At 44.8% G+C, this 27,247-nt stretch overlaps 1 protein-coding gene across 10 annotated transcripts in view; it reads left to right on the plus strand.

Annotated features, from left to right (window-relative positions):
* mical1 (microtubule associated monooxygenase, calponin and LIM domain containing 1) overlaps positions 1–27,247 on the plus strand; it is a 119,974-nt gene that overhangs the window by 40,797 nt on the left and 51,930 nt on the right. For 7 of the 10 annotated variants that reach the window (XM_043717009.1, XM_043717011.1, XM_043717014.1 and 4 more), the window contains exons 2-17: positions 506–586; positions 2,634–2,941; positions 7,169–7,376; positions 7,818–7,934; positions 8,572–8,673; positions 11,031–11,186; positions 13,442–13,542; positions 15,344–15,601; positions 17,262–17,377; positions 20,224–20,350; positions 21,472–21,553; positions 23,090–23,237; positions 23,709–23,899; positions 24,000–24,109; positions 24,785–24,937; positions 25,594–25,774. In XM_043717009.1, the coding sequence (XP_043572944.1) occupies positions 2,699–2,941; positions 7,169–7,376; positions 7,818–7,934; positions 8,572–8,673; positions 11,031–11,186; positions 13,442–13,542; positions 15,344–15,601; positions 17,262–17,377; positions 20,224–20,350; positions 21,472–21,553; positions 23,090–23,237; positions 23,709–23,899; positions 24,000–24,109; positions 24,785–24,937; positions 25,594–25,774 (2,293 nt within the window). In that variant the 5' untranslated portion in view covers positions 506–586; positions 2,634–2,698. Of the gene's footprint in view, positions 1–331; positions 349–505; positions 592–2,633; positions 2,942–7,168; positions 7,377–7,817; positions 7,935–8,571; positions 8,674–11,030; positions 11,187–13,441; positions 13,543–15,343; positions 15,602–17,261; positions 17,378–20,223; positions 20,351–21,471; positions 21,554–23,089; positions 23,238–23,708; positions 23,900–23,999; positions 24,110–24,784; positions 24,938–25,593; positions 25,775–27,247 lie in introns of those variants that run through there. The other 3 variants (XM_043717012.1, XM_043717008.1, XM_043717010.1) reach the window with 3 other exon arrangements.

A 27,247-nucleotide genomic window follows, 5' to 3' on the forward strand; every position in this document is an offset into this window, starting at 1 on the left:
AATTCTTAATGGTTTATTCCTGAGTAACAATACAAACAGACCATCAGGTCATCATCAGAACATCTCCTCATGCATGCTAATACCGGGGACGAGAGCAGAATAAACGAGGGACCATTTACAGGTCTGGGCGTGTTACTGCGTTAGCCATAGTTAACACAAAGGGGTATAAAATGCGGGTTCAGACGAAGCACACACGAGTCAAAATACCAGGCAAGTTTAAAAAATCCACTCTGCTTCTCCCTCCACAGATGCGACCGGACCGGCTGAGTTTCTCCAGCATTCTTTGATTTGATTTCAGATTTCCAGTATCTTGCTGTGAGGTGAAAATTCGTCAGCTAAGTGCCAAAGGTTGTCTGCACTACCCTCATTCATGCTTTTCAATACATTGTTCAAAGTTTATTTATTCTGGGTGTGTAAAAGCACGCAGTCACTTTTCGTTAGTTTAAGAAACGAGCGTTGCATTTTCCGATGTGAAACTGACTGTAATAACGTGTCTCTTTGTCAGGGTCTGATGCACTTTCATGAGGAGAGGCCGCTTCTGCAACCGATTCTCAATCAGTTCAGAACTCCCTTCAGCATTGACCAGGTGAGGTGAGCTGCAGATCCCGGTCATTTAGCTAACACTGCACCGTTTTAGCATCAAAGATTCTTCCTTCAGTTGCTGTGCCTGTTTGTACAAGTACAAGGGTGCAAATGCTGCGGAGCATAGGATCCCAGAACATCAGAGGGGTTGAGATTTTTAAACCCATTGTTGCTCCGCGTTCAAGAATACTGGGAGTTCAGTAAAGTAAAGTTTCACCTGAGGGTTACTGCAGAGCTTTGTGTGATAACATCGCAGCTACAATACAAAGCTGAAAACCTGAAAGTGTAAGGCAAAATGGGAAGGCCCTTGTCCCACTGCCCTTTGTTGCTGGTTATGTTGGTAAACCTTACCTATTATGTTTCACTGGCAGTAAATGGCTGCAGGCATTTTTCACACCATATACCTGCTACTACAAACTACTGCCAATGTTGGAAATTGGAAATACACAGAGAAAATCAGGATTTCTGGCAGTATCTGTGGAGAGAGAAACAGCTAACATTTCAAATCAAATGAGTTTCCCCAGCACTTTCAGTTTTTCATATATATTACTACAGACTAGTTGAATCCATGCCTTTCTAGGTACAGAGTCTTACTTTTCTCCTGGCTTCCTGTATAAACTATTCATCTTGTGTCATGCTTTACGTTACAATCATTGAATCCCCACAGTGTGGAATGGGCCATTCAGCCCATTGATTCCACACTGACCCCCCCGCCAAAATATATCTGACTCAGATCTATCTTATCCCTGCATTTCTCATGACTAACTCACCCAGCCTGCACACCCCTGGATACTTTCCCAAGGCCAATCTGCCCATCTTTGGGTGGAAACCCACAGAGACACAGGGAAGACTGTCACCCAAGGGTGGGCTTGAACCCAGATCCCTGGCGCTGTGAGGCAGCACTGCTAACCACTGAGTCACTGTGCCTCTCACATTCATTCAGTCGCAAGAATGGTCAACAAATGGAGAGAAAAGTAAAAGAACAAATGGGATGTTTTGAAATCTTGATGTTATCAGTATTGTATATTTCAGCTCAGAATTTTACACCAGGTCATGTCTTCCTATGTTCATAGTAAACATTGAGGGAGAATAAGTACTTGATAAACTAAATTAACATTAAATTTGAAATACGTGCACACACATTAACATTTACAAACCTCTTCATCTCCTGTTTTTAAGTTAAATCTTTCCAAGTTAGGGTGAGGTTACAGGTAGTGTTGAGGAAGCAGGGAGGTTGCAGAAGGACTTGGGACAGACTATGAGAGTGGGCAAAGAAATGTCAGATGATATACAGTGTAGGAAAGTGTGAGGTCCCGCACTTTGGTAGGAAGAGTAGAGGCTATTTTCTAAACGGGGAAGCTGAAAGGGACTTCAGCCTCCGAGTTCCTGTTTGTGTGTGTGTGTGTGCTGTGTGCCAATTGACTGATGCCTTTCTTACATTGCAACTCTCTTGAAAAGAAAAGCACTCCATTGGCTAAAAACGCTTTGAAACATTGAGTAGTAATGAAAAGTGCTATAAAAATGCAAGTTTTTCATTGTTTGACCATGGGACCCAGAGAGCGCACTGGGGTAGGAGCAGTCGTTTTGCAAAAAGTGGGTTGGTGTGTGGTGAAGGCAGTTCCTTTTCACAGAGGGCAGAGTGGGAAATCTCTGGGTATGAATGACCTCAAGTCAGGTAGGGGGACCTTTAGAGTACACCCAGGCCTTGACAGACCTACATTTATGGAGGTTTCTGTTTCCTACTGGACATTATGCAGTTTTGAGGACTGAGTTGCAGTTGGTTTGTGATACCCCGATATTTGAATACGTTGGTGACATTTATACAAGAACTACATTGTACTACTATACAATGAGTATGCAGGCAAGCACCAGGTGTATCCTGGAATCATATCCCTGCAGTAGTCAGCAGCACAAGGAGGGAAGTGCACATAAAGTGCATATAAACATTTGCTTCTATCATGTGGAAAAAGTCAGTCAAGGACTAAGTTATGAGTAAGTGGATCAGGAAATTAGCCGAGAATGTGAATAATGCCCACTCTACTGTTTTCCAGCTTTCAGATGTGCTGACTGGAACAAGGATCCTGTCAGATAGCCAGGAGTGACAGCTCTTACCACGATGGACAATGAGGTCCACAGTCTCTTTGACAAGTTCCTGCAAGGAAAGACGTGTAAAGAGACGTTGAGCCTATTCCACGAGCTCTGCCACGTCCTGCACCTGGATCCTGCCGACTATCGCAGTTTCTACCAGAAGTTAAAAGGCAGCCTCAATTACTGGAAGGCCAAGGCTCTGTGGGTTAAGCTCGATAAACGAGCATCGCATCCAAATTATGAACAAGGCCAAGCTTGTGCTAATACAAAGGCAAGTATCATCCTGCATGACGAATGCAAAATGCATGCTTGGCAGTCATTGTGCCGTAGCACAGATGCAGCCTTTAAATTTAATCACCTTTTCAATTTATCAGCACTGCAATTTTGTTTTAATTTCCTCTTGTGCTCCCAAAATGCAGTCCTGAGGATTCAGTTCCTCTGTCATTGTCGAATTACAGGTTTGCAATTACAAATTGAGATAGGTTATTGGAACAGGACCATAACTTCTCGTTTTATAATTAGTTACACCTTTTACATTGATCTCTTACATTTTATGTTTGTTCTTTTAGAAATTGATCGTGAATTTTTTCCCAGCAACCACCCTAATACAGTGGTTTAATTAGATTAGATTAGATTCCTTACAGTGTGGAAACACCCTTCAGCCCAACCAGCCCTCCAAAGAGTAACCCACCCGGAACCATTTCCCTCCTAACACTAACACTATGGGCAATTTACCATGGCCAATTCACCTAACCTGCACATCTTTGGACTGTGGGAGAAAACTGGAGCACCCGGAGGAAACCCACGCAGAGACGGGGAGAATGTGCAAACTCCACACAGACAGTTACCCGAGGCTAGAATCGAACCTGGGACCCTGCTGCTGTGAGGCAGTAGTGCTAACCACTGAGCCACTGTGCCACCCTTTGCCATAAACAAATAAAAACAGAAGTTGCTAGAAAAGCTCAGATGTCTGGCAGCATCTGTGAAGAGTAATCAAAATCAACGTTTCAGGTCTTTTGACCCTTCCTCAGAACTGATGGTAACTCAGAAAATGTTGGCTTACATGCAGAAGATAAGGTGGGGGGAAGGGATAAGGAGTAAACGATAGGTATGGATAGAGTCCAAAGAGAGAGAAGAACAGTTGGACAGACAAAGGAACCGATAACGATCTGGCTAGGAGGGTGAATAGCTGTAAATGGAGACTGTTAGTGGCTAACAATAGGTAGTGGGTAATGGCAGACTGTGATAACAAGGCCTGGTGTGTGGGATAGGGGGGCGAGGACATGGGGGAGTTCAGGCCTTAAAATTATTGAACTCGATATTAAGTCTGGAGGGCTGCAGGGTCCTCAAGCAGAAAATGAAATGTTATTCTTCCAGCTTGCACTGAGCTTCACTGGAGCACTGCAGCAAGCCTGAGACAGAGATATCGGCCAGGGAACATGGTCGGGTGTTAAAGTGGCAGGCAACTGGAAGCTCAGAGTCGTTTTTACAGGCGGTACATAGATGTTCTGCAACGTGGTCACTCAGTCTACCCTTCATTTCCCCAGTGTAGAGAAGGTCACATCGTGAGCAGCGAGTACAGTAGACTAGATTGAGTTAAGAGGAGGTAAAGTGCTGCTTCATCTGGAAGGTATACAAAGAAAATTTACAGCCCAGGAACAGGTCCTTCGGCCCTCCAAGCCTGAGCCCTTGGACCCTTGGATACTGAGGAGGGGGGCAGTAAATGGGCAGGTGTTACGCCTTCAGTGGATGCAGGAGAAGTATCTCTGCCAGTTCTTCTGCTTGCCCTCCCTTTCTCTGCCTTACTATTAAACAGTCTTCCTCACATGGATTTACTCTCTGCTATCTGTTGCCTGCTTCTTCCCCCTCATAACCCTTATGTCTGAGTTCCACCTACCCTCACCACTTCCTGTTTTTTTATTTGTGACAATTATATTTTCAACCTAGGATGTTGCAAATTCTAATTTGGTAATGCAGAACTTGAATATTGCTGAGAAAAGAAACATTTTGTGGTGCATTCATCAGGATACTTTGCAAGAACACCAACTGAATGGGAAAACAAACATTTATACTGTATGAGAGGAGAATGCTAATTGGTTGTCATCTGGACTCTTGATTGGAGAGGCATTGACATGGAGAGTGCACCAGTTAGATGATGACTGATAGTCAACTGCCAAGCTTTGCTAAATTTAAACTGGCAGATTGGTCAAAGTGTTACTCTGAGGAATAAACCAGAGAATGGCTGTTGCCTGCTTTAAATGAAAGTGTGTGTGTACATGTTCTTTCTGTCTGTGAAGAACACAGCCTTCTGTATCAATGTACGGGGGCTGGGGGTTGGGGGGGTAGTGGGGGTAGTGTTCCCAGGACACACAAGTGCACAACACAGCGAGCCAACTGGCAATCCAGAATTGGTTGTCAGTGGAATTCTTTGCACACTCAGGAACGTGTCCTGATGCATACAGAACAACAAAAAAAACAGAAAGTGTCTTTTTCAGTAATGCAGCAAAGTTTCATTTCCAGTGAGGCTAACGCAGCAACTGCATCTCAAACCTTTTACACTCATCTGCAATGTTAACGATTTTCGAGGGAACACTGCAGAAAGAAGCTGGGCTCCCCCTTTGATTTGCTAAACATTTCTCTTTTTTTTTGAGCAATTTAATCATTTCATCATCAGTTTCTCTTAGATTAGATTACTTACAGTGTGGAAACAGGCCCAATAAGTCCACACCGACCCTCCGAGGAGCAACCCACCCAGACCCATTTCTCTACATTTACCCCTTCACCTATCACTACGGGCAATTTAGCATGGCTAATTCACCTCACCTGCACATTTTTGGACTGTGGGAGGAAACCAGAGCACCCGGAGGAAACCCACACAGACACGGGGAGAACATGCAAACTCCACACAGACAGTCACCTGAGGCAGAAATTGAACCCAGGTCTCCAGTGCTGTGAGGCAGCAGTGCTAACCACTGTGCCACTGTACCGCCCATATTACTATTTAATTGCAGTAATTATAGAAACCAAAACGAGCTTCAGTCTGCAGAAGCTCAAAACTTTCAAGTGTGCATGAAAGATTGCGTTCAGATGAGAGAATTTATAAGGAGTGCTTTCCCTAACTTTGAATGTTCTCAGATTATTTATAGCCATGATTTATTAATACTGATGCTATTAGTAGTTTGACAATTTGTGGCCTCCATCTCCTTGAGCTGCTGTTTTGATACAACTGAGTGGATAGCTCAGTCACTTGAAAGCATGGCCTCAGAAATAGAGTAAGTAATGTGCATGATTGAACCCTTAATCCATGTTCTCATTGACTTGAGTGTTAGGGGGTTTGCCCTCACGTTACCAGCCCTTATTAAAGGTTTGGACACTCTGGGGGCAGGAAATATGTTTCCGCTGATGGGTGAGTGCCGAACCAGAGGGCACAGCTTAAAAATACGGGGTAGACCATTTAGGACAGAGATGAGGAGAAACTTCTTCACCCAGAGAGTGGTGGCTCTGTGGAATGCTCTTCCCCAGAGGGCAATGGAGGTCCAGTCTCTGGATTCATTTAAGAAAGAGTTGGATAGAGCTCTCAAGGATAGTGGAATCAAGGGTTATGGAGATAAGGCAGGAACAGGATACTGATTAAGGATGATCAGCCATGATCATATTGAATGGTGGTGCAGGCTCGAAGGGCAGAAAGGCCTACTCCTGCACCTATTGTCAATTGTCTATTGTCTATTGGCTCCTTGATTATACACAAGGATCGGGTCTTGCATCCAGACACACACTTCATTGGTCATTGGTGCCAAACAATGGCTGTTTAGACATTTCAGATGGAAATAATGACAACTGTTTTGCTCCTCTAGCAAGTGTTGTGGGTCAGGTTTAAACAGACTGGAATGGACTTGTCTTGAGTTGGGTCAGACCAGGTCTAAAATCAAATGTGACAGTGATGACTGTACAAAGTAAGATAGAAGTAGGAACAGCAGTAGGCCTTAGGACTCTGTGAGCCAGCTCTACCATTCAACATGGTCATGGTAGATCTTCTACACCAATGCCACCTTCCCTTCACACCCCCTATGATGAGTGCAGAAATCTTTACTGGATGACATCCCACTTTTCTCTCATGGATTATGCCTTGTGCCAGCAATATGGACCATGAGCAGGAGACCCACACCATTTGGAGTTCTGCTGGTAGTGTCTACCCAAGCCCTTATGAAATGAAGGATCCCTTTCCTAAATCCTGCAGGTTTGTTTTCCCTTGTTGTGTTTCAGTGGTGCCTCACATTACAGCTCTTGGTGCTGCCCTTAGTCATTCACTTTCACTTATTGATCCTGTAATGGGAGTCATCAGGTGTAGAAACACCTTGGACATCTCTCACTTTCTGTTAGAGTGTGAAACTAGTGATTGTAGATTTGCATTGCGTTAGAAACAGACTTTTTTATTCTCCCTTGGAGGTTTTGTTGGTCTTCTGGTAGGTTTCTGACCTTGCGATTGTTGTTCTTGCAGTCTCTGGTCCTAGGAGCCGGTCCCTGTGGGCTGCGCACTGCCATCGAGCTTGCCTTTCTCGGCGCCAAAGTCGTCATTGTGGAGAAGAGGGAGAGCTTTTCACGGAACAATGTTCTCCACCTCTGGCCGTTCACCATCCATGACCTGCGAGCTCTTGGAGCCAAGAAGTTCTATGGAAAATTCTGCTCCGGTTCCCTTGACCATATCAGTAAGTTCATAGAGACAGATGATGTGAGTGGGGTAAAAATTAGGAACTTAGGGTCTAAAAAATGCAAAATGTTTCCCTAAAATTACCTCAGGATGTATCAAATATTTATGTGGCTTCAGAACATTAGTATAAAAGTAACAGGACTATGTTCCTGAATTTGACATGTTGTGCACAGGGACTTTACCTGTCGTATATTGGGCTCCCTGTATATAGAACATAGAACAGTAAAGCACAGTAGACGCCCTTCAGTCTTCAATGTTATGTTGGCCTTTTATCCTACTGTAAGATTGGACAAACCTACGTACCCTCCATTGTACTAATCTGGAAATACTGCATTAATTCTGTAGAGAGTTACTGCCAGTCACTTATCTTCCTCATCACTGAAAACTTTCCAGTGATTGACTCCAATGGGTAACCAACTTTCCAATCCCTCTGTGACAGGCATCCGGCAATTGCAGCTAATTCTGCTGAAGGTGGCTCTCATCCTGGGTGTGGAAGTCCATGTCAACGTGGAATACAAAGGATTCATAAAGCCTCCGAAAGATCAGAAGGAGAAAGGTACAGACGTGGTGTGATAGGCAGGGAGCTTGCTGCACACCTCCAGTGACGTGAGACTATGTGGTGGGCATCATTAACCCATGACCATACCCGCTGATCACAGAGCCCATTCATTGCGAATGGATGGCACAGGGCAAGAACTCAATATCCCATTGGTAAATTAATGAGAGAAAGTGAGGGCTGCAGATGCTGGAGATCAAAGCTGAAAATATGTTGCTGGAAAAGCGCAGCAGGTCAGGCAGCATCCAAGGAACAGGAGAATCGACATTTCGGGCATAAGCCTGAAGAAGGGTTTATGCCCGAAATGTCGATTCTCCTGTTCCTTGGATGCTGCCTGACCTGCTGCGCTTTTCCAGCAACACATTTTCAGCATTGGTAAATTAACCCATGAATGGGGGGAGGAAAGACAATTGTGAGACAAACATGTAATAATAATTCATACATGGTAGAATATCTGTACATGGTAGAGGGAAAGCGTTGGTGAATTAGACACACGTAGGAAGTAATCTATGCAGTTTAGCTATTTTATTGCATACCATCTGCACTGTCTGTCTGCACTGGGTACATTATAAGACACAGCCCTTGGTATTCATTTTATAAATCAATCCCTGTGTATTTCTTTGTCTCTGTTTTACAGGGATTGGATGGCGAGCTGATCTTCTGCCAACTGGCCATTCACTGTCCAAGTATGAGTTTGATGTCTTTGTTTCAGCTGGTGGAGGCAAATACGTCCCTGAAGGTAAGACCACGCAATAGGATCGGTCACTCAAAAAACACAACTTGAATTGCTGACTCGCCTTAAATCTTGCATACATTTCTTGAAATTTGTGTCCAAGACCTTGAAAATAATAAAGAATGGGTCAAGAAATAAATGTGGAACAAGGGGCAGTTTGTCCGTAATTGCTGAGTTCCCTGAACAAACGCATTTGGAATGAAAAATGAACTTCAATTTATATGGCACTTCTCATTACCTCAGAATATCCCACTTGATAACCAGTGAAATACTTTGAGGTGTAATCACTATTGCAAAAAAAAAAAGCATTAATTTCACCCAAGAGGCTGAATATCTGTAATTTACACTTAAAATTGAGAAGGAAAGGTCAAATTGAAAGTTGCATTTTTGTTTGTTAGAACATAGAACATAGTTTGTTGTAATGATCTACCTTGGGATAAGTTCTGTTTATCCTTCTACACTTCACAGCCTTGTTTTGAGTTGCCAACAAGAGTTTCCCATTTCCAACTGCGATGAGCAATCTGACTGAGGAAAAAGATGCATGAGGCGATTTCCTATTGTCTGTCTCATCTGTGCTGAAAGGAAACACTGAGTTCTCCTTCTGAACGGTTCTCTGCCTGAAAAGAAAGGTCCCTTAAGGTTCTAGCCCTTCAATCACTACCACAGAGAATCTGATATTCCTGCTATTGGCTATAGCTTATAATCCTGAGCCCGGGCTTGGTCCCTGGTCCTGGCGATAGTATAAATGGAGGGATGGTCACTTTAGGTCTCGAATGACAGTGCCAGCCTTTGTGCTTAGACCACAGGTGGAGATGATGGTGTAGTGGTACTGTCAATAGACTGGTAATCTAAGAACTACAGACTGGGCAGATTAGTTCAAATCTGCCACAGATGGGTGATGGTGAAATTTGAATTCAATAAAAACTTCTGGATTTTAAAACATGCCAGCCTACTTGGTAACTCTTGTCAAAACCCTTAATGTCCTTTAGGGTAATAAATGGCTTAGCAATACTCATATCATAAGAATGAATTAATAAAACACAGTAATGAGCTGAAACCTTAGTCCTGTTGTTATAACTGTTCACAGCAGAATAGTGCTGATGGATTTTTTCAAAAATTCTCAACACAACAATGGCTGCTGTTTAGCAGAATATTGAACATGTTACACAGGCACCTGGTCATCCAGCTGGCTGTGTGCAATACCACAAGAAAAGCAGTTTTACTGAACTTAGAGATGCTCAAACAACATAAGGGGCTAAGTGGATCTGCATGTGTCCTGTGTGAATCTGCTGAAGCATTGATGTGTGATAGCTTTAGTGAGACTGTTGGATAGGAAGTGACACACAAACCACACTTTCACCATGAGTGGGGAAGTAGTGCTTGATAAACCTTGCAAAGTATGGTGCAACTTGTTCAGTTGTTAGTTGAGCACTGTAAGCTTGCAAAGGGGGCGTGGGGGGGGAGGGGTGGGGGGGGGTGGTCAATGCATTCTGCTTGTATGGAAGAGGATTTGTATTTTGAGTGCAGCAGTGTCACACACTCCAAGCTGAAATAGTTACGTTTGTTGTGACTCTTCAGGCAGAGAGACAGACAGAAAAGGTATTCTGGAAGGTTGCCAGCTCCTGTTGAGCATTAATCCCAATGAGGGAAGAAGCAGAGACAAGGAACTGAAGGTGACACTGGCTGTGAGACATTGGGCCTTCAAGTTCACCCAATCAGCTGATCACAGCACCCCAATTACTATCAGGCACTGAGACCTAACAGTACTCCCTGGGCACATTACTATCTCTGTTTCTGTTTCCATGCGTTTTCAGTCTTACCTGCTTACAAATTGTAATATGTGCTCTGTCCCTGGATGAGAAGGTGGAATCCTGACTCTGATACTTCTGCTGCTGAAGTCAATCAACTCTGTATCGGCTGAGAGTTTAAAAGTAAGATTGCGCATTGATATAGCTCCGTTCATGAACTTAGGGTACCCTGAGGCAATTTACAGCCGATGAGTGGTTTTGAAATGTTGTGCTAAAGGAGATGCAGCAATAACATAGTGGAAAACAAGCTCCCATGTGGTGACGAACAGATATTCTCTTCCAGTGCTGTAGAGAAAATGAGAAAACATTCATGACCACCTTGAAACAGTGCCATGGGATCTCTGAGATCCAGCAGGCTGGAATGGCAGGTTAGTCTGGACTGAGACTTGAGCCCACGATGAGAATGGGTGCCCACTCGGTTGGCACTAGATTTTGCAGGCACAGTGGAAGTGTGCCATGACCCACTAAGAGGTAGTCAGCATTGTGCCATCGAAGTTACACATTTGAAACAACAATTCAAGTTGTCTCAGTGAGTTCTGTTTGTGAAACTTGTAGGGTTCAAGAAGAAGGAGATGCGAGGGAAGTTGGCGATTGGGATCACGGCTAATTTCATCAACTACAACACCACAGCAGAGGCCAAGGTTGAGGAAATCAGTGGAGTCGCTTACCTCTACAACCAGAAATTCTTCCAACAGCTTCGCAAGGACACAGGTCAGGAACCTACACCCCACAAGGGAGTTCACTCACACTCCACTCGCCCACTGATGGCTCAGGGGAGTTAAACCTATGTCTGTCTCACAGCAGCAGCTGCACTGACCATGTTGAGGTTCCAGTTCTGTGCCTTAAGATTCATCCCACAACTAGAATGGTTAGATTTCAACCCCAGGTTGGGTGAACAAGGCTTCTGTTCCCTTATATATAGAAACTTGAGAGATGAGCAATTTGCAGTGTTTAAACTAATTTAAGGAGCGGTTAGAGAGAAGTTACTTTTTGAGGACAGTTTCCAGTACAAGGCACTTAGTTTTAAAATTAGAGTTGGGCTTTTCATGGGGTAATGGCAGGAAATACCTCTTCACATGAATGGCAGTGAAAATCAGAAACTTTCCACTCCTTGAAAAGCTGTTGAGGCTGAGTATTTTGAAAGTGGGGTTTGATAGATTTTTGTTAGGCAAATGAATCAGAGCAGTTAGGCAGAGGTCAATCCAGCTATAATTGAATAGTGGACTAGGTTTGAGGGCTGAATAGCCTCCTGTTCCTACTTGCCTGTAGTGATTCTCAGTTCAATCGCTTGGCTTCTTTCAGGGATTCCCATTGCCCGCTAACACAGTCATCACTCAAGTACATCTCTGTCAAAGGTGCCCTTCGTGCATATCTCCATCGCCTCAGCTTGCAATCTGCCATGATAACCCTTATGGAATCTAACTCCTCAACATGTAACGATCATTGCTGAATCACCCAGTCTAGTGTTATCATTTGATGATGTCTGGGTGATCTTCCCTGACAGAAAAGGAAGCTGGCAGTTGCTGGATTTTCAACTTCACCTTCTGAGCAGAGAATAGTTACCGCGGCGGGAGGGTTTGAGTGATTAGGGGAGGCTGGGTAGCCTGGGACTCTTTTCACTGGAGCGTAGAAGGTTGAGCAATGACCTTATAGAAGTTTATAAAATCATGAGGTGAATAGCAAAGGTATCTATCCTAGGGTAGGGGAGTCCAAAACTAGAGGGCATAATTTTGTGATGAGAGGGGAAATATTTAAAAAGGACCTGAAGGGCAACTTTTTCACACCGAGGGTGGTCCATATATGGAACGAGCTGCCAGAGGAAATGGCAGATATGGGTACGGTCACAACATTTAAAAGACATTTGGACAGGTACATGAATAGGAAAGGTTCAGAGGCCAAATGCAGGTAAATGGGACTGGTTTAGTTTGGGAAAGTATGGATAAGTTGGGCCGAAGGGTCTGTTTCTGTGTTGTATGACTCTATCAAACGAGTTTGAACTAACATCAGCTATGACCATACCCATCCCATACCTCAACCGTCCCAAATGTGGCACCCACTCCTTCTTCCCCAGCCCCCTCAAATAGGATACCCAACAGTTGCCCACACAATGAGTCTTCTCTACCATGTGACACTTGCCCTTGCTTCCTAAACTGCGACACTCAGCACTCACTCCCCCTCCCAGTGCAATACCCACCCCACCCTTGCCTTCTACAAATGTCCCACTCACCCCCTCACACTCCCCAACATGACATTACCTCTTGTCCCCCCCACACAACACAGCACCATTTTCCTCACTCCCCCATTACCCACCCAGCCCCTCCCTACCTTCTTGCCCTCTGAACATTCATCACCCTACCTCATCCTCATAAACCTCACGATCATCGCCAGCCTGTACCCCAACACATTAAGCCCTGCCTTTCACTTGGCATCTGGTACATTGGTAAACCCATCCCATGCGTCCTGCTGCTGATATTTTCGGCGGTCACAACACTCTGTGAGACCTGGAGGCTGGGTGCCGAAGGCAGGGTGGAACGTGTGGTTATTCATGGACCTCAGATACATTACAAATGTGAGCTTGGGGATTATGACAAAAACAAATTGGAATTTTACCCTCTGCCCACTCCAGATCTTCTGTAATCTAAAGGTGCAATAGAGGGGGTACGGGTCAAGTGAGTATCTCAAAGCTATGAGTGATGGAGCTAGTAGAAAACTGTGTTTCCCTCTGGCAAGTGCTGGGCTGAGTAGATGAGGCATTCTCATTGACAATGCTTGGACACCTTGTCCATGTGAGAGCTGAGAGTGAGAATTTCCCATCTGTGTACACGACTAAAAACTGCAGCTAAGCTCTTCAAACTAAACTGGTTTCTGTTTGAAATATGTGAGCAATTCAAATTAACCCTCCCCTTCCCCACACCTACCCAGTGTACACCATGAGTGGTTTTGAAATTATCTCCGTTCACCTTCAGGGATTGACTTGGAGAACATCGTTTACTACAAGGATGACACTCACTATTTTGTGATGACTGCAAGGAAACAGAGCCTGCTGAAGTGTGGTGTCATTGAGCAGGTGAAGCCTATTTATTTTCATGTGTGTGCGTTGAGGGTCTCCATCTGTCATAAAAGTTGGGAATCTGTCACTGGAAGATGGTACTGTAGGGGTTGATGATTCTTTCAGCCAGCAGTGTCGACTGAGTGATGGTAAATTGGCCGCTCTTTTCGATGTGCTCCAGTTGTTTCTCAACAAAGTGTGCCAGACCACTCTTGCCCATTTGTGTTATTGTCTGAGAACAATTGTCTTGTGGTGGTGCTGCCTTTTCCTGGTGTAGGCACTGTAGGCCTGTACACCTACCTCAAGTACGCAGGCACACCTTGGCACTGAAACATGCTGAGTTATTTGACTGCAGGTGCTGGAGATCAGAGTCAAAACGTGTGGTGCTGGAAAAGCACAGCCGGTCAGGCAGCATCCGAGGAGCAGGAGAGTTGACGTTTCGAGATCATTCCTGATGCTCAAAACGTGGACTCTTCTGCTCCTCAGGTGCTGCCTGACCAGTTGTGCTTTTCCAGCACTAACTACACTTTCTGACTGAGTTATTTGACCACGGAGTCCATTATCACCCATATTCAGTTTTATCCTCACCTGATGATGACCTGTCCAGTGATACAGGAGCTTCTAGCTTCTTCTGGCCTGTACTGATCGTTCCTTTCATGATGGTTGAGTAGATTATCTTGATGGGAGTGGTGACATATTTTGGGGGCTTCATTCTCTCAATATTGTCCATTTCAATAGCAGTGATGCAAAACAGCAATGAGCAAAAGGTCAACTTTAGAAGGATAAAATGGAAGCTGAAAAAGATCATGGAGCAATTAATCTAGAACGTTCCTCAGAATTTTCTTTTTGTGCCTATTTAATCTGTCCTCTCTCGAAGCAGCCTCGAGCATCCCTTCCAACCCCTTGGAACCTTCTGCGAAGTCACTGTGTTCCAAATTGCCCAAAGACGTCAGAGGTCTCTAGCACTGTCCTTTATATTGGGAGCCCTGGAAATTGTCAGTAAGCTGCTCTGAGAGCGCCTGACCAAACTTGGTTGAAATCTTGCTCAGCATCGCATCTTAATGACATACATGAGTAAAGATATTGGTCAGTCACCAACTGGAATTAATCAACACCGACCGATTCAATTGGCTTTGAGCAAATCCCGGGATTTACTCACATAATTTAAAAGGGGATGTTCACAAGGCCAGTAGTATCCCAGCAATAGATTGTTGGTATCTGCTCCCCTCCTCAGTGATGTCTAGTGTGTGCCAGGATGCCACTGATGAAGGCCATACATGGACAGATGCTTCCCCAGTTCTATCTTGATGCCAGCTCTTAGTCATGGCACCAAAGATTTTGGTAGAGGTATCACTGTGCCCCACTATTGCCAAGGGCATTGCGAAGGGGGTTATAGCTTACAGGGAGAAAGTGGAAAAATGGGGTTGAGAAACCTATCAGCCATGATCGAATGGCGGATCAGACACAAAGGGCTGAATGGCCTAATTTCTGCTCTTATGGTCTGATGGACCACACAATGAGTATTTCACCAATGGCATCCCTGTACCAGCTTCTCTTTGCTCAGCATCGATACACATTGTCAGTAGAGGGCGAGCCAGACTGGCTCATTTATCTTTTACCAGCTAAAGCAAACAGACTGAGGACAATGGTATCACCTGCATAGGTTCAGCTGAGGCTGATCTGCCTGGCTCAGTACTCAGTTAGTGGAGAGCCCCTACCCACCAAGCCACCAGCCACAGCCCTTTGCTGTACTTCTACTGGTGATTTGGCAGTTCTCAATGGAATAACAGCCCCTGACTAACCAACCTCACTTTGACAGGACAAGCAAGACGCAGATTCCCTGCTGTCGCCACAGAACGTCTGTTCGAAATCTCTCCTCTCCTACGCCCAGGAAGCTGCCAACTTCGCCACCAAGTACCAGCTTCCGCACCTGGAATTTGCCCAGAATCACCGCGGGGAGCCAGACGTGGCCATGTTTGACTTCACCTGCATGTACCGGTCAGAGAATGCCGCCCTGGTGAAGGAACGGCACGGGCACCGGTTACTAGTCGCCCTGGTGGGAGACTGCCTGGTGGAGGTGAGTGCTTGCTGGTTACAATAAGGTCTTACATTGGGACTACCCACTGAGCTTTATATGTCTACTGGAGTTGGTCTGTCCTGTGGGATCAATCCACGCGGACAGACTGATCCGACATGTCGCCACTGGTCTGACTGCATGCCATTACAATCTCCCATGTTCAAAACAGGGCCTGGGTTTAAAACAGCTCTGACTAATCTTCTTTGTTCTTCAGAAGGAATTTAGTCTTTGCTGGGTTGCGCTTTCATATGGACCAGTTGCCCTCTGCTACCCCCATGAGGGCAAATACGAAGGACTATTCCCCTCAGTGGAAATCTAACCCTTGATATTGTGTGCTTCGTAATATCTGTATCTCAACCCCCACCAGCCTATCTTTCAGAAAAATCAAAAATCCAAATCAAAGCAAGCAACATTTTGGGGAAATTCTTCTCTGAATCTTTTCTTCGGGAACAAAAACTAACTGAGGAGCTGGTGACCATATGAGTCAGCAGCCTTTCCTGTGCTTCACTGCTCTCTAGGACAGGGGCACTTACTCATCTGTAATGTGGATCTGACTTTGTGCAGTTGAAATTTGCACCACTTTCTCCTCCCTCGTCGATTTAAAATAAACAACAATGTCAACTCAAAACGTAATCGATTCTCTTCATTATCTTAAAAAAAACTTTGTTGAAATTCAACTTAAGTCTACGCTGCTTTGAAATAATATCAACTCTTTTGTCCCATCTTCAGACCTAAGCAATCAGCCTGGTGTTCCTCCTCTGTACCCTTTCTAAACCTCAAGGTCAGCCAGTGTCATACGGTATTGATCACGTTAATGGTTCTACAAACAGGCACCGACACACACCTGCATTCTTACTCTAGCAGGCCGTTTGGAAACCACCTTTCTGTAGGTCCACAATCAGCTTTCCAGGCAGGTTTATTCTACAGACGTAAACACGCCTCTTGCTAACTTGCCCCCACCATACCGTCCTGGCTGAGGTCAACTTATAGGTGGGGTCTTCGCAGCATTTGTGGACTCAGTCTGCAAGTTGAAACCTTTCTCCACTTCCCTTTCTGAGTGTGTCTCACTTAACTTGGGAAAGGGGTAGAGGAAGCAGAATCGTTGATTCCTTGTTACTTCAACGACACCAGCCCAGTTTTCAGCAATGTCTTCAGTTCAAATCTAAGCCAAAGGGACCTGAGACAATAGCACTTTCTAAGCCTTCACAGAATCCCTACAGTGCGGAAGCAGGCCATTTGACCCACTGAGTCCAGACTGACCCTCCAAAGAGCATCCCACCCAGACCTACACTCTATCCTCCTGCATTTCCCATGGCTAATCCACCAAAGCTACACATCAGTAGCCACTATGGACAATTTAGCATGGCCAATCCATCTAACCTGCACATCTTTGGACTGTGGGAGGAAACTGGAGCACCCGGAGGAAACCCACACAGACACGGGGAAGAATGTGCAAACTCCACACAGACAGTCGCGTGAGGCTGGAATCAAACCCAGGTCCCTAGCGCTGTGAGACAGCAGTGCTGACCACTGAGCCATTGTGCTGCCATGTTCCTAGCCTTTCTGTAGTCTGTCATTTATCTTGACAAGATGAACACACAAGTTGCAGAATGTAAATAAATGAATTACCACATGTTCCTGCAATTCCTTTTATTTTCAGCCCTTCTGGCCACTAGGGACTGGCATTGCACGTGGATTCCTTGCAGCGTTTGACGCTGCATGGTTAGTGCGGAAGTGGAGTATGGGGACCACCCCTCTGGAGCTCCTGGCTGAGAGGTAGGAGTGAAACAGTTTTGTCACTTGTATGCTTTCCATGGTGTTTAATTTTTCATTGAGCTGATGATGGTTGTTTTCATTAACGTTTGGATTTCTTGCCCACTGTGAATGAAGAAATGCAGCTGGATGGGCATGTAAACTAGGCTCAACCCAAGATTCAGATGATCTTGTGTCTGCATGTGGGGTGGGCGAAGGGGAAGTGAGGGAGAGTCTCCAACAACAGACAATCTAGCCATTGCCCCATAACATACAATGGCATTACCAATCCACCACTATCAATATCCTGGGAGATTATTATTGACTAAGAACTGAACTGGATTAGCCATATCAATACGGCTGCAAGAGCAGGTGAGAAGCTGGGAATCCCACAATGAGTAACTCGCCTCCTGACTCCTCAAACCCTGTCAACCACCTATAAGGCATAAGTTTCTTTTATTCACTCATGGGACATAGGTGTCACTGTCTGCCCAGCATTTATTGCCCATTCCCAGCTGTCCTGGAGAAGAGGGTGGTGAGCTACCTTCGTGAACTGCTGCAGTCCATGTGCTGTAGGTTGGCCCACAATGCCATGAGGGAGGGAACTCCAGGCGTTTGACCCAGCGAGGAACAGCGATATATTTCCAAGTCAGGATGGTGATTGGCTTGGAGGGGAATTTGCAGGTGGTGGTGTTCCCATGTATCTGCTGCCCTTGTCCTTCGAGATGGAAGTGGTTGTGGGTTTGGAAAGTGCTATCTGAGGACCTTTGGTGAATTTCTACAGTGCATTTAAGGCACACACTGCTGTTATCGAATGTCAGTGATGGAGGGGATGGATGCTTGTGGATGTGATACCAATCAAATCAGGAGTGCGATGAAATACTCCCCACTTGCCTGGATGAGTGCAGTCCCGACAACACTCAAGAAGCTCCAGGACACGGCAGCTCACTTGATTAGTAGTTCAATTCACCATCTTCAACATTTTCTCCCTTCACCATTGACACACAGTGCAGCAGGGTGTATCATCTACAAAACACACCGCAACAACTCACCAGTGTTTCCAAACCTGCCAGCTGTGAAACCAATGGCTGCAGAGGTATAGAAGTATCACCACCTACAAGTTTCTTCAGCAATGCTGGGCCAAACTCCTGGAACTCCCTCCCTAACGGCATTGTGAGTGCTCCAAATGCCAAGGGCTGCAGCAATTCAAGAAGTTAGCTCACCATTACCTTTCCCAATTAGCACTGGACAATAAATGCTGGCCCAACTAGCGATGTCCACATTCTGTTAACAAATATTAAAAGAAATTGTGCTCCTAAACTCTCCATTGGTGTTTGTGAATGTTGGGTGAGTCAGGCTTGGGTTATCTTGTGTATCTCAGTACAGTTGCATAGCCTACCAAACACAATAATATGAACTACTGCAGTCTTAGGGTGTAGAGGCACCAACAGTGAGGTTGGGGCAGAGGTTCCTGGGCAATGACTCAGCAACACTGAAGGATGTTACAAGTAATGGTGTTCTTACGCATCTCTGCCCTTGTCTACCTATTGACTGCAGGTTCAAGAAGGCAGCTCACTGTCACCTTCTCAAGGGTAACTAGGGACGGGCAATAAATGCTGGCCCAATCAGCAATGCCACATCCCATGAATGAGTTATAAGAAAGGTACTGTGCTCCCCACTGTGTATATGTAAGTGTTTGATCATGTATGTCCCAGTCATCACATTTTGACTGCTTTAGGGGATATTATGTTCCTTTGTCTAACTCCCTTATCATCATAAAGAGTGGTTCCCTGGGGGAGGTGCTCAGAGCACCGTTTATGAAACCAGACAGTGAATCTGTAGTTGTGGAAGAAATGGTATTGGGAAATCATTGTGTATCAATAACTACTGGCCCAGACATAGAGAAGCAACACCAAAGCTTCTCAGCTCTTTATGAATGGACAAGAGAAGTTGCATTGATATAGCACTTTATACAACCCTGAGGTGTGTCAAAGCCTGAAGGTCATTGTTGTAACATGAGGAGCCCAGCAACTGAATTCGAACCCCAGTGAGCATCCACAAATCACCAAGTGATAGGGAGATCGTCAACTCTAACTGGTGGTGAGATCATATTGCATCAGTTGCATTGATACTAGTGGGTAATCTATCCTTCCACCTCCTGAGGGCAGAGAGTTTTATGGGTATTGATCAGGGATAATACTGATTAGACAAGGCGATGAGATCTCGGATCTCAGAAATGGATAGTACACAGACTGTATCAGTCACTGAGGAAATGAGGCAGAGTTATAGCTATCCTTTGAGCCTGGAAAAGGAGACCTCATGAAAAATGGGAATTGAGCCTGTCACAGTCAAATACTGTTGGCTGTGTTTTGTTGCAAGACCTTGGTCCATTTAATCTCACAAGGTTTCAAGTTGCATTTCCGAGATGATCGAGCAATGGTGTGTTTGTAAGAGGACCAGGTTCATTCTCTGGGAACAAGATCCAAATCCCGCCAAGTCTTATACATTTTCTTAATATATCAGGAATTGTAAAGCTAGTCTCAGTAATCTCGCAAAACTAAAGTTAATTGTTGTTAAAAGCCTTCTGGTTTACCAACATTCTTTAAGGAAGGAAATCTGCCATCTTTACCCGTATGGTACATATGACTCCAGACCCACAGCAATGTGGTTGACTCTGAACTGCCCTCTGTAAAGGCTGAGCAAGCCAATCAGTTCAAAGACTATTGGGGATGGGCTGGACTTGCCAGCAAAGCGCACATTCTGTGAAAGAATAAAAGAATTCTCATCTTGTATCCTCTATGATTGAGCTTTATAAATCCAGAAAATGTCTCCCCCATGAAGTGCAATCTTTATTGAATGTTCTTCTCCAGAGAGAGTATCTACCAGCTGCTGTCACAGACCACGCCTGAGAACACAAACAAGAACATTAGTCAGTACAGTATCGATCCACACACCCGCTATCCCAACCTCAACCTCAGCTACTTCAAACCTGCCCAGGTATGTGCCTTGCACCGTGTTCTGACAATGCTCATCAATCACGTGGGGTCAGTTATGGGACATAGTGGGTGTCTGCGGCTTGTGAGATGTGGGAGGAGGAGCACCGTCTATTTGCAACTGAGGACAGTCCTCTCACTTGGAGGTTTCTGAATCTTTGGAATTCTCTTTTGGAAGAGGGCTGTGGATGCTCAGTTGAGGAATCCATTCCCGGTCGAGAATTATAGGCTTTTGTACTTGAAGGGGTTCAGGAGATGTGGTGTTTACACTGAGAAGTGGGGCTGATCTAGGAGTTCAGTCATGATCTACTGAAAGCTAAACGAGTCAGCCTGGTGAATGACACATACTGATCCATGTTGACTTCAAAATAGCAGTCCAGTACGCTCTCTTCATTTCCAGGGATTACTATGTTTTTTACTGGTGTTTCCCCAGGGAATGTCCCTTTTGAGAGTCATACTACCTGCTCTTATTACTTCTATTCTCATGACTGTAAGTTTAAAAAATGGCAGAAGCTCCTATAATGTGTTCTTTGTCTCCTCTGATTGGATCTGCATCGTAATTTCTTCTGTCCTTGGGACTGGGTCAAATAGAAGTCAAGAGAGGGACATTAACATTTAGGCCTTCAAGACTTACTGCTATCCACAGATAACTCGGCTGCCCTCACAGGTCAGTGATGCTGTGTAATCCAGGGAGACCCACACACAATGAGGAAAAACAAAATGCACTTTAAAAGCAGCAAAGTGCTGTGAGTGTGGCACTGACGTCTGTGCCCATAGGGAGCTGGCAAGCAGCTTACTGTGGTGTTCCTTGCAGTTGCTCCACAATTCAGCTTCTCCCCAACTAGGCATGATACAATAGCCAGATTCGGTGATCTTTGACCTGCCCTGGATGTCCTTATTGTGGTGCATCCATTGAAAATATTTTGTATTACTTGCAAGGACGGGCTGCAGGCTTGTGAATTGATAACTGACATTCACGTCTGATGGCAAGTTGAGGGATTATACCATTAAGGCATCCCAGGTCAGGCAGTACCTGTGGAAAGGGACATATTTTGGGTCTGTGACTGTTCAGTTATGTTACACCCGAGATACAGAATAACTTATCAATTAATTTATCCGCTGAAGGTGCAGCATCTGTATGATGTGGGAAGGAGCACAGCTACAGAGAAGGACACCAGCCAGACAAAGGGGAAAATGCTACGCAGTGGTAAGACACAAAGTGAAACCATCTCAGATGGAACTTACCAAAATGGTCCAATTCCCTCACTTTTGTTTAAAAATTATATACTTCCTGACATCGTATTATACCTGGCCTTTGACAGTCTGTGTCAATATGTTATTCTGTCATAAAAGTCACTCAGGCAAAGCCTGGCACAGTGCTCCTTTTCCAGTGATAGTCATGGGGTAATATGGAGGAGGAGGAAACCTGGGTGATTTTCCCTGTGTTAACACAGTGACCTGTTAACAGAGCAGGCTCATTATCTACTACCCTCTTGAATCATATTGTTTTTGTCAAGGAGTTTCTCATTTCTGAGATGGAAGGTTACAAGGGAAATTTGAAAAGGTTAGATCGGCAAGTGTAAACGAATGACAGTGGATTTTATCACAGCACACAAGGGGGGATTAGACAAAGTGGATACAAGGAGGATTTTTTTTCTAAGGGAGGCTAGAACTAAGGGACACAGACTAAGAATAAGTGGTCTTCCCTTTTAAATCAGAGGTGAGGTGATTTTTCGTTCCTCTGAAAGAGGTTATTGTAGTGATTGGAACCAGGTGGATCTTGTTGACTATGAGATCCTTGATTGGGGTTGTTCACCAGTTAGGGAACCCTAGTTGACAAATATAACCAGGAGATTCAGAATCTCCCCAGTTAAGGGGACTGACTCTGAACTGGCTGGCAACAGCCAATGTACTGTGCACAAGTAAATAAGGAGTGACTTGGTGACAGGATACCGGCCTCATTGCAGTTATTTCAGTTAGTACGTGAAATCTTCTTCCCCAGAAAATACTGGAAACTGCGCCCTTGAGTTTTCAACTGTTGTTTGATCGACAAGGGTTGTGGGGAAGGGGGTGTTGCTGGGGCAGGCAGAAAAGTGGAGTTGAGACCACAATCCGATCAGCCATGATCTTACTGAGTGCTGGAGCAGAGTGACCTAATCCTGTTCCTAGGTCCTACATTCAGTTGCACCACGGACCTTGCTTCATACTATATGTACCAGTGAGGAATAGAGCTGCACTCAACAGTCCCAGTGTCTGTGCTGAGTTCACCAGTGGGAACCACTGCAGTGGGCCTGTCACTTTTGAACTCGTAAGAAGTGCATGGGAGGTGGGGTATGACATTTGGCTCCATCAGATGGGTGAAGATGGTGCTTGTGAGTCAAGAGCCCATTACTCTCTGCCTGCTTTTCTGTCTGTTGACTTCAAGTATATAACCAGTTGCAATTCATTATTGCCAACCAAGGTGAATTTCACCTGCAGTGTGTATATGCATGTGTGTAAAATATGCACACGAACTTCCATGTGCACCTTTGTGCACTTGTGTACATCTATGTGATATGCAGTTACAATCCCTTTATCTACTAAGGCAGTGAAAAGATGTGAAAAAATGTTATATGTAATTCTTCGTAAGGTGTAGAGGTTTAGAGAGACATTAACTAGGTATCAGTTAGCAACAGAGGGATTGTTGACTGTCCATGCTGTTCTCAGACTGAATACTAAATGTGACCATGAGTGCTTCTTGTAGATTCCTGTGTGGGTTACGAAGAGCTCCTGAGCTGGTGTCAACAGCACACAAGAAGCTACAGGAATGTAAAGGTCGTTGACCTAACCACATCCTGGAAGACAGGCCTGGCACTGTGTGCTCTGATTCACCATTTTCGCCCAGACCTTATGTGAGTAGCAGCAAGATAATAATGAATGTTATATTTTTGACTTTGTCAAAATAGTCTGCCCTCGGTGATGTGATGCATCGAAGTTCCAACAAACCCAAAGGTCAGTAAATCACATAACCCAGTGTTCTTGACCAGAATTCATTCCTCAACTGCCATTGTCAAATCACACCTTCTCATTAACCTGAGGGCCATTTGTGGGATCTTGCTGTTCCCAGGTTGGCTTACATGTGAGATTACTACCATGGCAAGCATATTTCTAAAGTTGTAAGGCATTTAGACTGCCCTCCAGTTGTGAGAGGCAATGGGAATGTTGTCATTCCTCGTCTATGTACCTGGGAGACACAACAACATACGGACCTGTGCTCCACACAGCTGATATTCCTTTGCTGTCAACTCCATCTCAGAATTAGTTCAAATGCAGGAGGGCAAATAGTCCAGGCCTTGCACTGAGCTCTTTTCTTCCTTTTCCAGTGACTTCGAGAGTCTTAAAGAAGAATCTGTTGCTGAAAATAACCAACTGGCATTCAATATCGCAGAAAAGGAATTTGGAATCTCACCAATAATGACCGGGAGAGAAATGGAAGTAGCTACCAGCCCTGACAAGCTCAGTATGTTCATGTACTTGACCCAGTTCAATGAATTCTTCAAGGACATTTCTCCTGGTGGGTTTGCGTTGAAGTATCTATTGATCTCAGAATATTCCTAAATTACACAACCAGGTCTCTGGTTATGTGTAAAATTTCCACTCCTTTTCTCTCTCAGAGCTTCATGATGTCAATAAAAGGAAGATAATGACCCTGTCATCAGCCAAGTCAGCCCTCTTGTTCCTGAGTACCCTCCGGAAAAGCGTGGCCAACAAACGAAGTTCCGTGGTAAAAAAGAAACAGTTAATGTTTGGGGGCTTTTGAGGCCTAGCAACTGCCAGAGGCCATGAAAGTATGATGTACAATTAATGGTCACTCATGCATTCGTGGTTACTCATTCCTCAGTGGTGATGCCATCTTCTGCTGCCATGGAGGGCTCACAGATAGGGATGCCTCTGCCAAATGCAACTCCATGGCTTCCCATCACAACCTCCTTGCAACCCTCTCTGGGGTCTTCCTGTCTGACCTTTACTAGCCCCACTCCAGCCTTTCCTGCAGTTCCAACTATGGCCACAGATTCTGGTGGTGCTGTTGGGACTGGAGAAGTGACTTCCAGCTGATTGGCTGGCAGCTTGAGGATATTGGGGCATGGAGCTGCTAGCTTTGATCTCAGGCCTCAGGCTGTGTATAGTTTAATGACCGTGAACTGGAGCGGTTCAACAAGGTGGCTCACTACCATTTTCTCAAGGGCAATTAGAGAGAGGCAATAAAGCTGACCCAGCCATTGATGCCCGTATTGTGCACAGCAATAAAGAAAACAAATTCTGGTTGTGGTTTCCTGAGCTCGAATATTTAACAGGTGGTGGGGCTGGGTCATCACCTGATGTGTAAAATCCAACCCGATGTCTTGGTAGATTCAATGACTAAAACTTCACATTGAAAAAAATCTCAATCTGTGTTTAGTCAGATGCTGAATCAGAACAATTACTGAAAGAAGATCCAAATGAGACTTTGGCTTCACCATCGTCGGCACATTCACCACAAGAGAATGAGAGCAGCAGCTCACAACCAGAACAGTTCCAGGAGAACTCCAATATGGAATCAGCTAGCAGACAGGTCAGTGCCTCAACATCCAATGCCTGTAACCTCGTCTAGATCCAATCGCTGAGCCTCAGGATATGTCAAACCTATTGCCCTGTATTCTCAATGTATTGTTCCACACCGTGTGCATACCTCATGGAGTCTTACAGAATAGGACGCCATTCAACATGTCATGCCTCCCCGAACAACAGATGCAATCATTTGCAGGCACTTTCCCCCCATAAGGTCTACAATTGTTTCCTTTTCAGGTGTACATCCAATTCCCATGCATTGGTACAACTAGTGCCTTCAAAAAAAAATCTCTTCATTGCCGCTATAGTCCATTTGCTATTTGTCTTAAATAGTGCTCTCTAGTTACCGACCCAGTTAAAGTGAACAGTGTCCTAAATACACACCCTGGCAGAAACTGGAGCCAAAATCCAGTTCAAACTGGTTGGTGACATTACCTGGATCTAAGGTGACAAATGGCATGTGTGTGATCTATTGGCATTGTATGGTATTAATATGGGAAGATACATAATATATTGATCACAGGGTGTATTGTATATATATGTATTAGATGCAAAGCACAGATCCCAGGGTGTATTATATACACACATATAAGATGCAAAGTAGCCCTTTGTTGATCTTGTTCATTGATATGAAGTTTGCATTATACTTCTGTGTCTCAGGGCTCCTTCAGACAGGCACCAGGCCCCAGCAGCAGTGAGGTTTGCTACTTTTGTAAGAAGCGTGTTTACGTGGTGGAACGCTTCAGCGCCGAGGGTCAGTTCTTCCACCGCGGCTGCTTCACATGCCACCAGTGTGGCACCACCCTGCGGCTCGGGAACTACGCTTTCAACAGCAGAGATGGCAAGTACCCATTGAGGCCGTTTTCAATACTGGTCTTACACTGTGATTGTTGAGGTGAAAGAACCACAGCACATCCCAATACAGCTACCCAATGTCCAAGGCAAGTGGGACACCGTGAATGTGAGACTTGGCCTCACCCTCACCAGCTCCAATCTGAGGTAACTGGCTCCGCTGCACTAGGAGATCATTTGTCACTCCATGCCCGATTGTCAGTCAGCTGTAGGACCATGTCAGTTTTGTGCTGTAGGACCATGCCTACTCGAATCTGAATTCTAATCACCCAATTTCAATCCAACTGCAATACTTACCACTGGAGGAAGCTTTGACCATGCCACACGAGGCTACTTTTAAACAATGACTCCCATGATGGCAGACTACCATCTAATCCTTGCTACAGCCAGCCCAGCCTTGTATCAATTTACAAGTATATTCTATTTTGGAGATTGAGCATGATGGGTGATTCTAAACTGTAGATTTGACATTTCTGGGGATTATTTTCACTTGCCCAATGTCAATCTTCAGCACTCTCTGAGGTCGCGAGCAGCGTAATTTTGATGGAAAGAAAAGTTTCCTGCTCTCATCCTCGACAGGATTATTGTCACTTTCTCAAATACAATACCAACGTTACCAATTTTTTTTTCACCTCTATGAGGTAAACACGGTCTAAATTGTGCACTGCAGTGGAAACGAAGTTGACCTCACTTGGAGAGAATGAGGGCCAATGTGGATAGTGAGGCCTACAGAACGTCATCAGCCTGACTCTGATTTCTCGCACACTCCTGGACTATCAGCAATTTACAGACAACCAAACATCCATAAAATTCCCCAGCCGACTGAGCCTCTTTCTGGGGGCTGCCCTGTTGAAGGTGGCATTTAGTTCAAATAAGAAGCAATACTAGTTGGAGATTTCCCAACTGGGGGTACATTCCTAACTGGGGGTAAAGCTCTTCCCTCCCTTTTTGTCTTCTCCCACCAACCTGCACTTTTCTTGCAGGGCAAATAGGATAATTATTTGAAAGAGTTAGCACATGGACACTGGGCCAAATGGCCATGCCTGTGCTGTGTCATTTTATCATTTTCAATGATTTTGGAGAATATCAAGGTGATTACTGATAGTTATGAGAGCCAATCACAAACACTGATCAGCAAAGTGCAATAGGAATTATCAATGTTAAGAAATCCCGTAAGTAACTTTTAAAAGGATTCACTCATGAGACGTATGTGTCACTGGCTGGGTCAGCATTTATTGCCCGTCCTTAGCTGCCCTTGAGAAAGTGGTGGTGAGTTTCCTTCTCGAATCGCTGCAGTCCATGTCCTGTAGATAGACCCACAATTCAACACAAACCAGTGCAGATATCCCCCGCTTTTCGAAAGTTCGCTTTATACTACTTCGCTTTTACGAAAGACCTACATTAATACCTGTTTTCACTAACGGAAAGAAATCAAAAGAGGATTGTCACTTTTACGAGAAAA

The sequence above is a fragment of the Chiloscyllium plagiosum genome, chromosome 26, assembly GCF_004010195.1.
Source record: "Chiloscyllium plagiosum isolate BGI_BamShark_2017 chromosome 26, ASM401019v2, whole genome shotgun sequence".
Taxonomy (NCBI): domain Eukaryota; kingdom Metazoa; phylum Chordata; class Chondrichthyes; order Orectolobiformes; family Hemiscylliidae; genus Chiloscyllium; species Chiloscyllium plagiosum.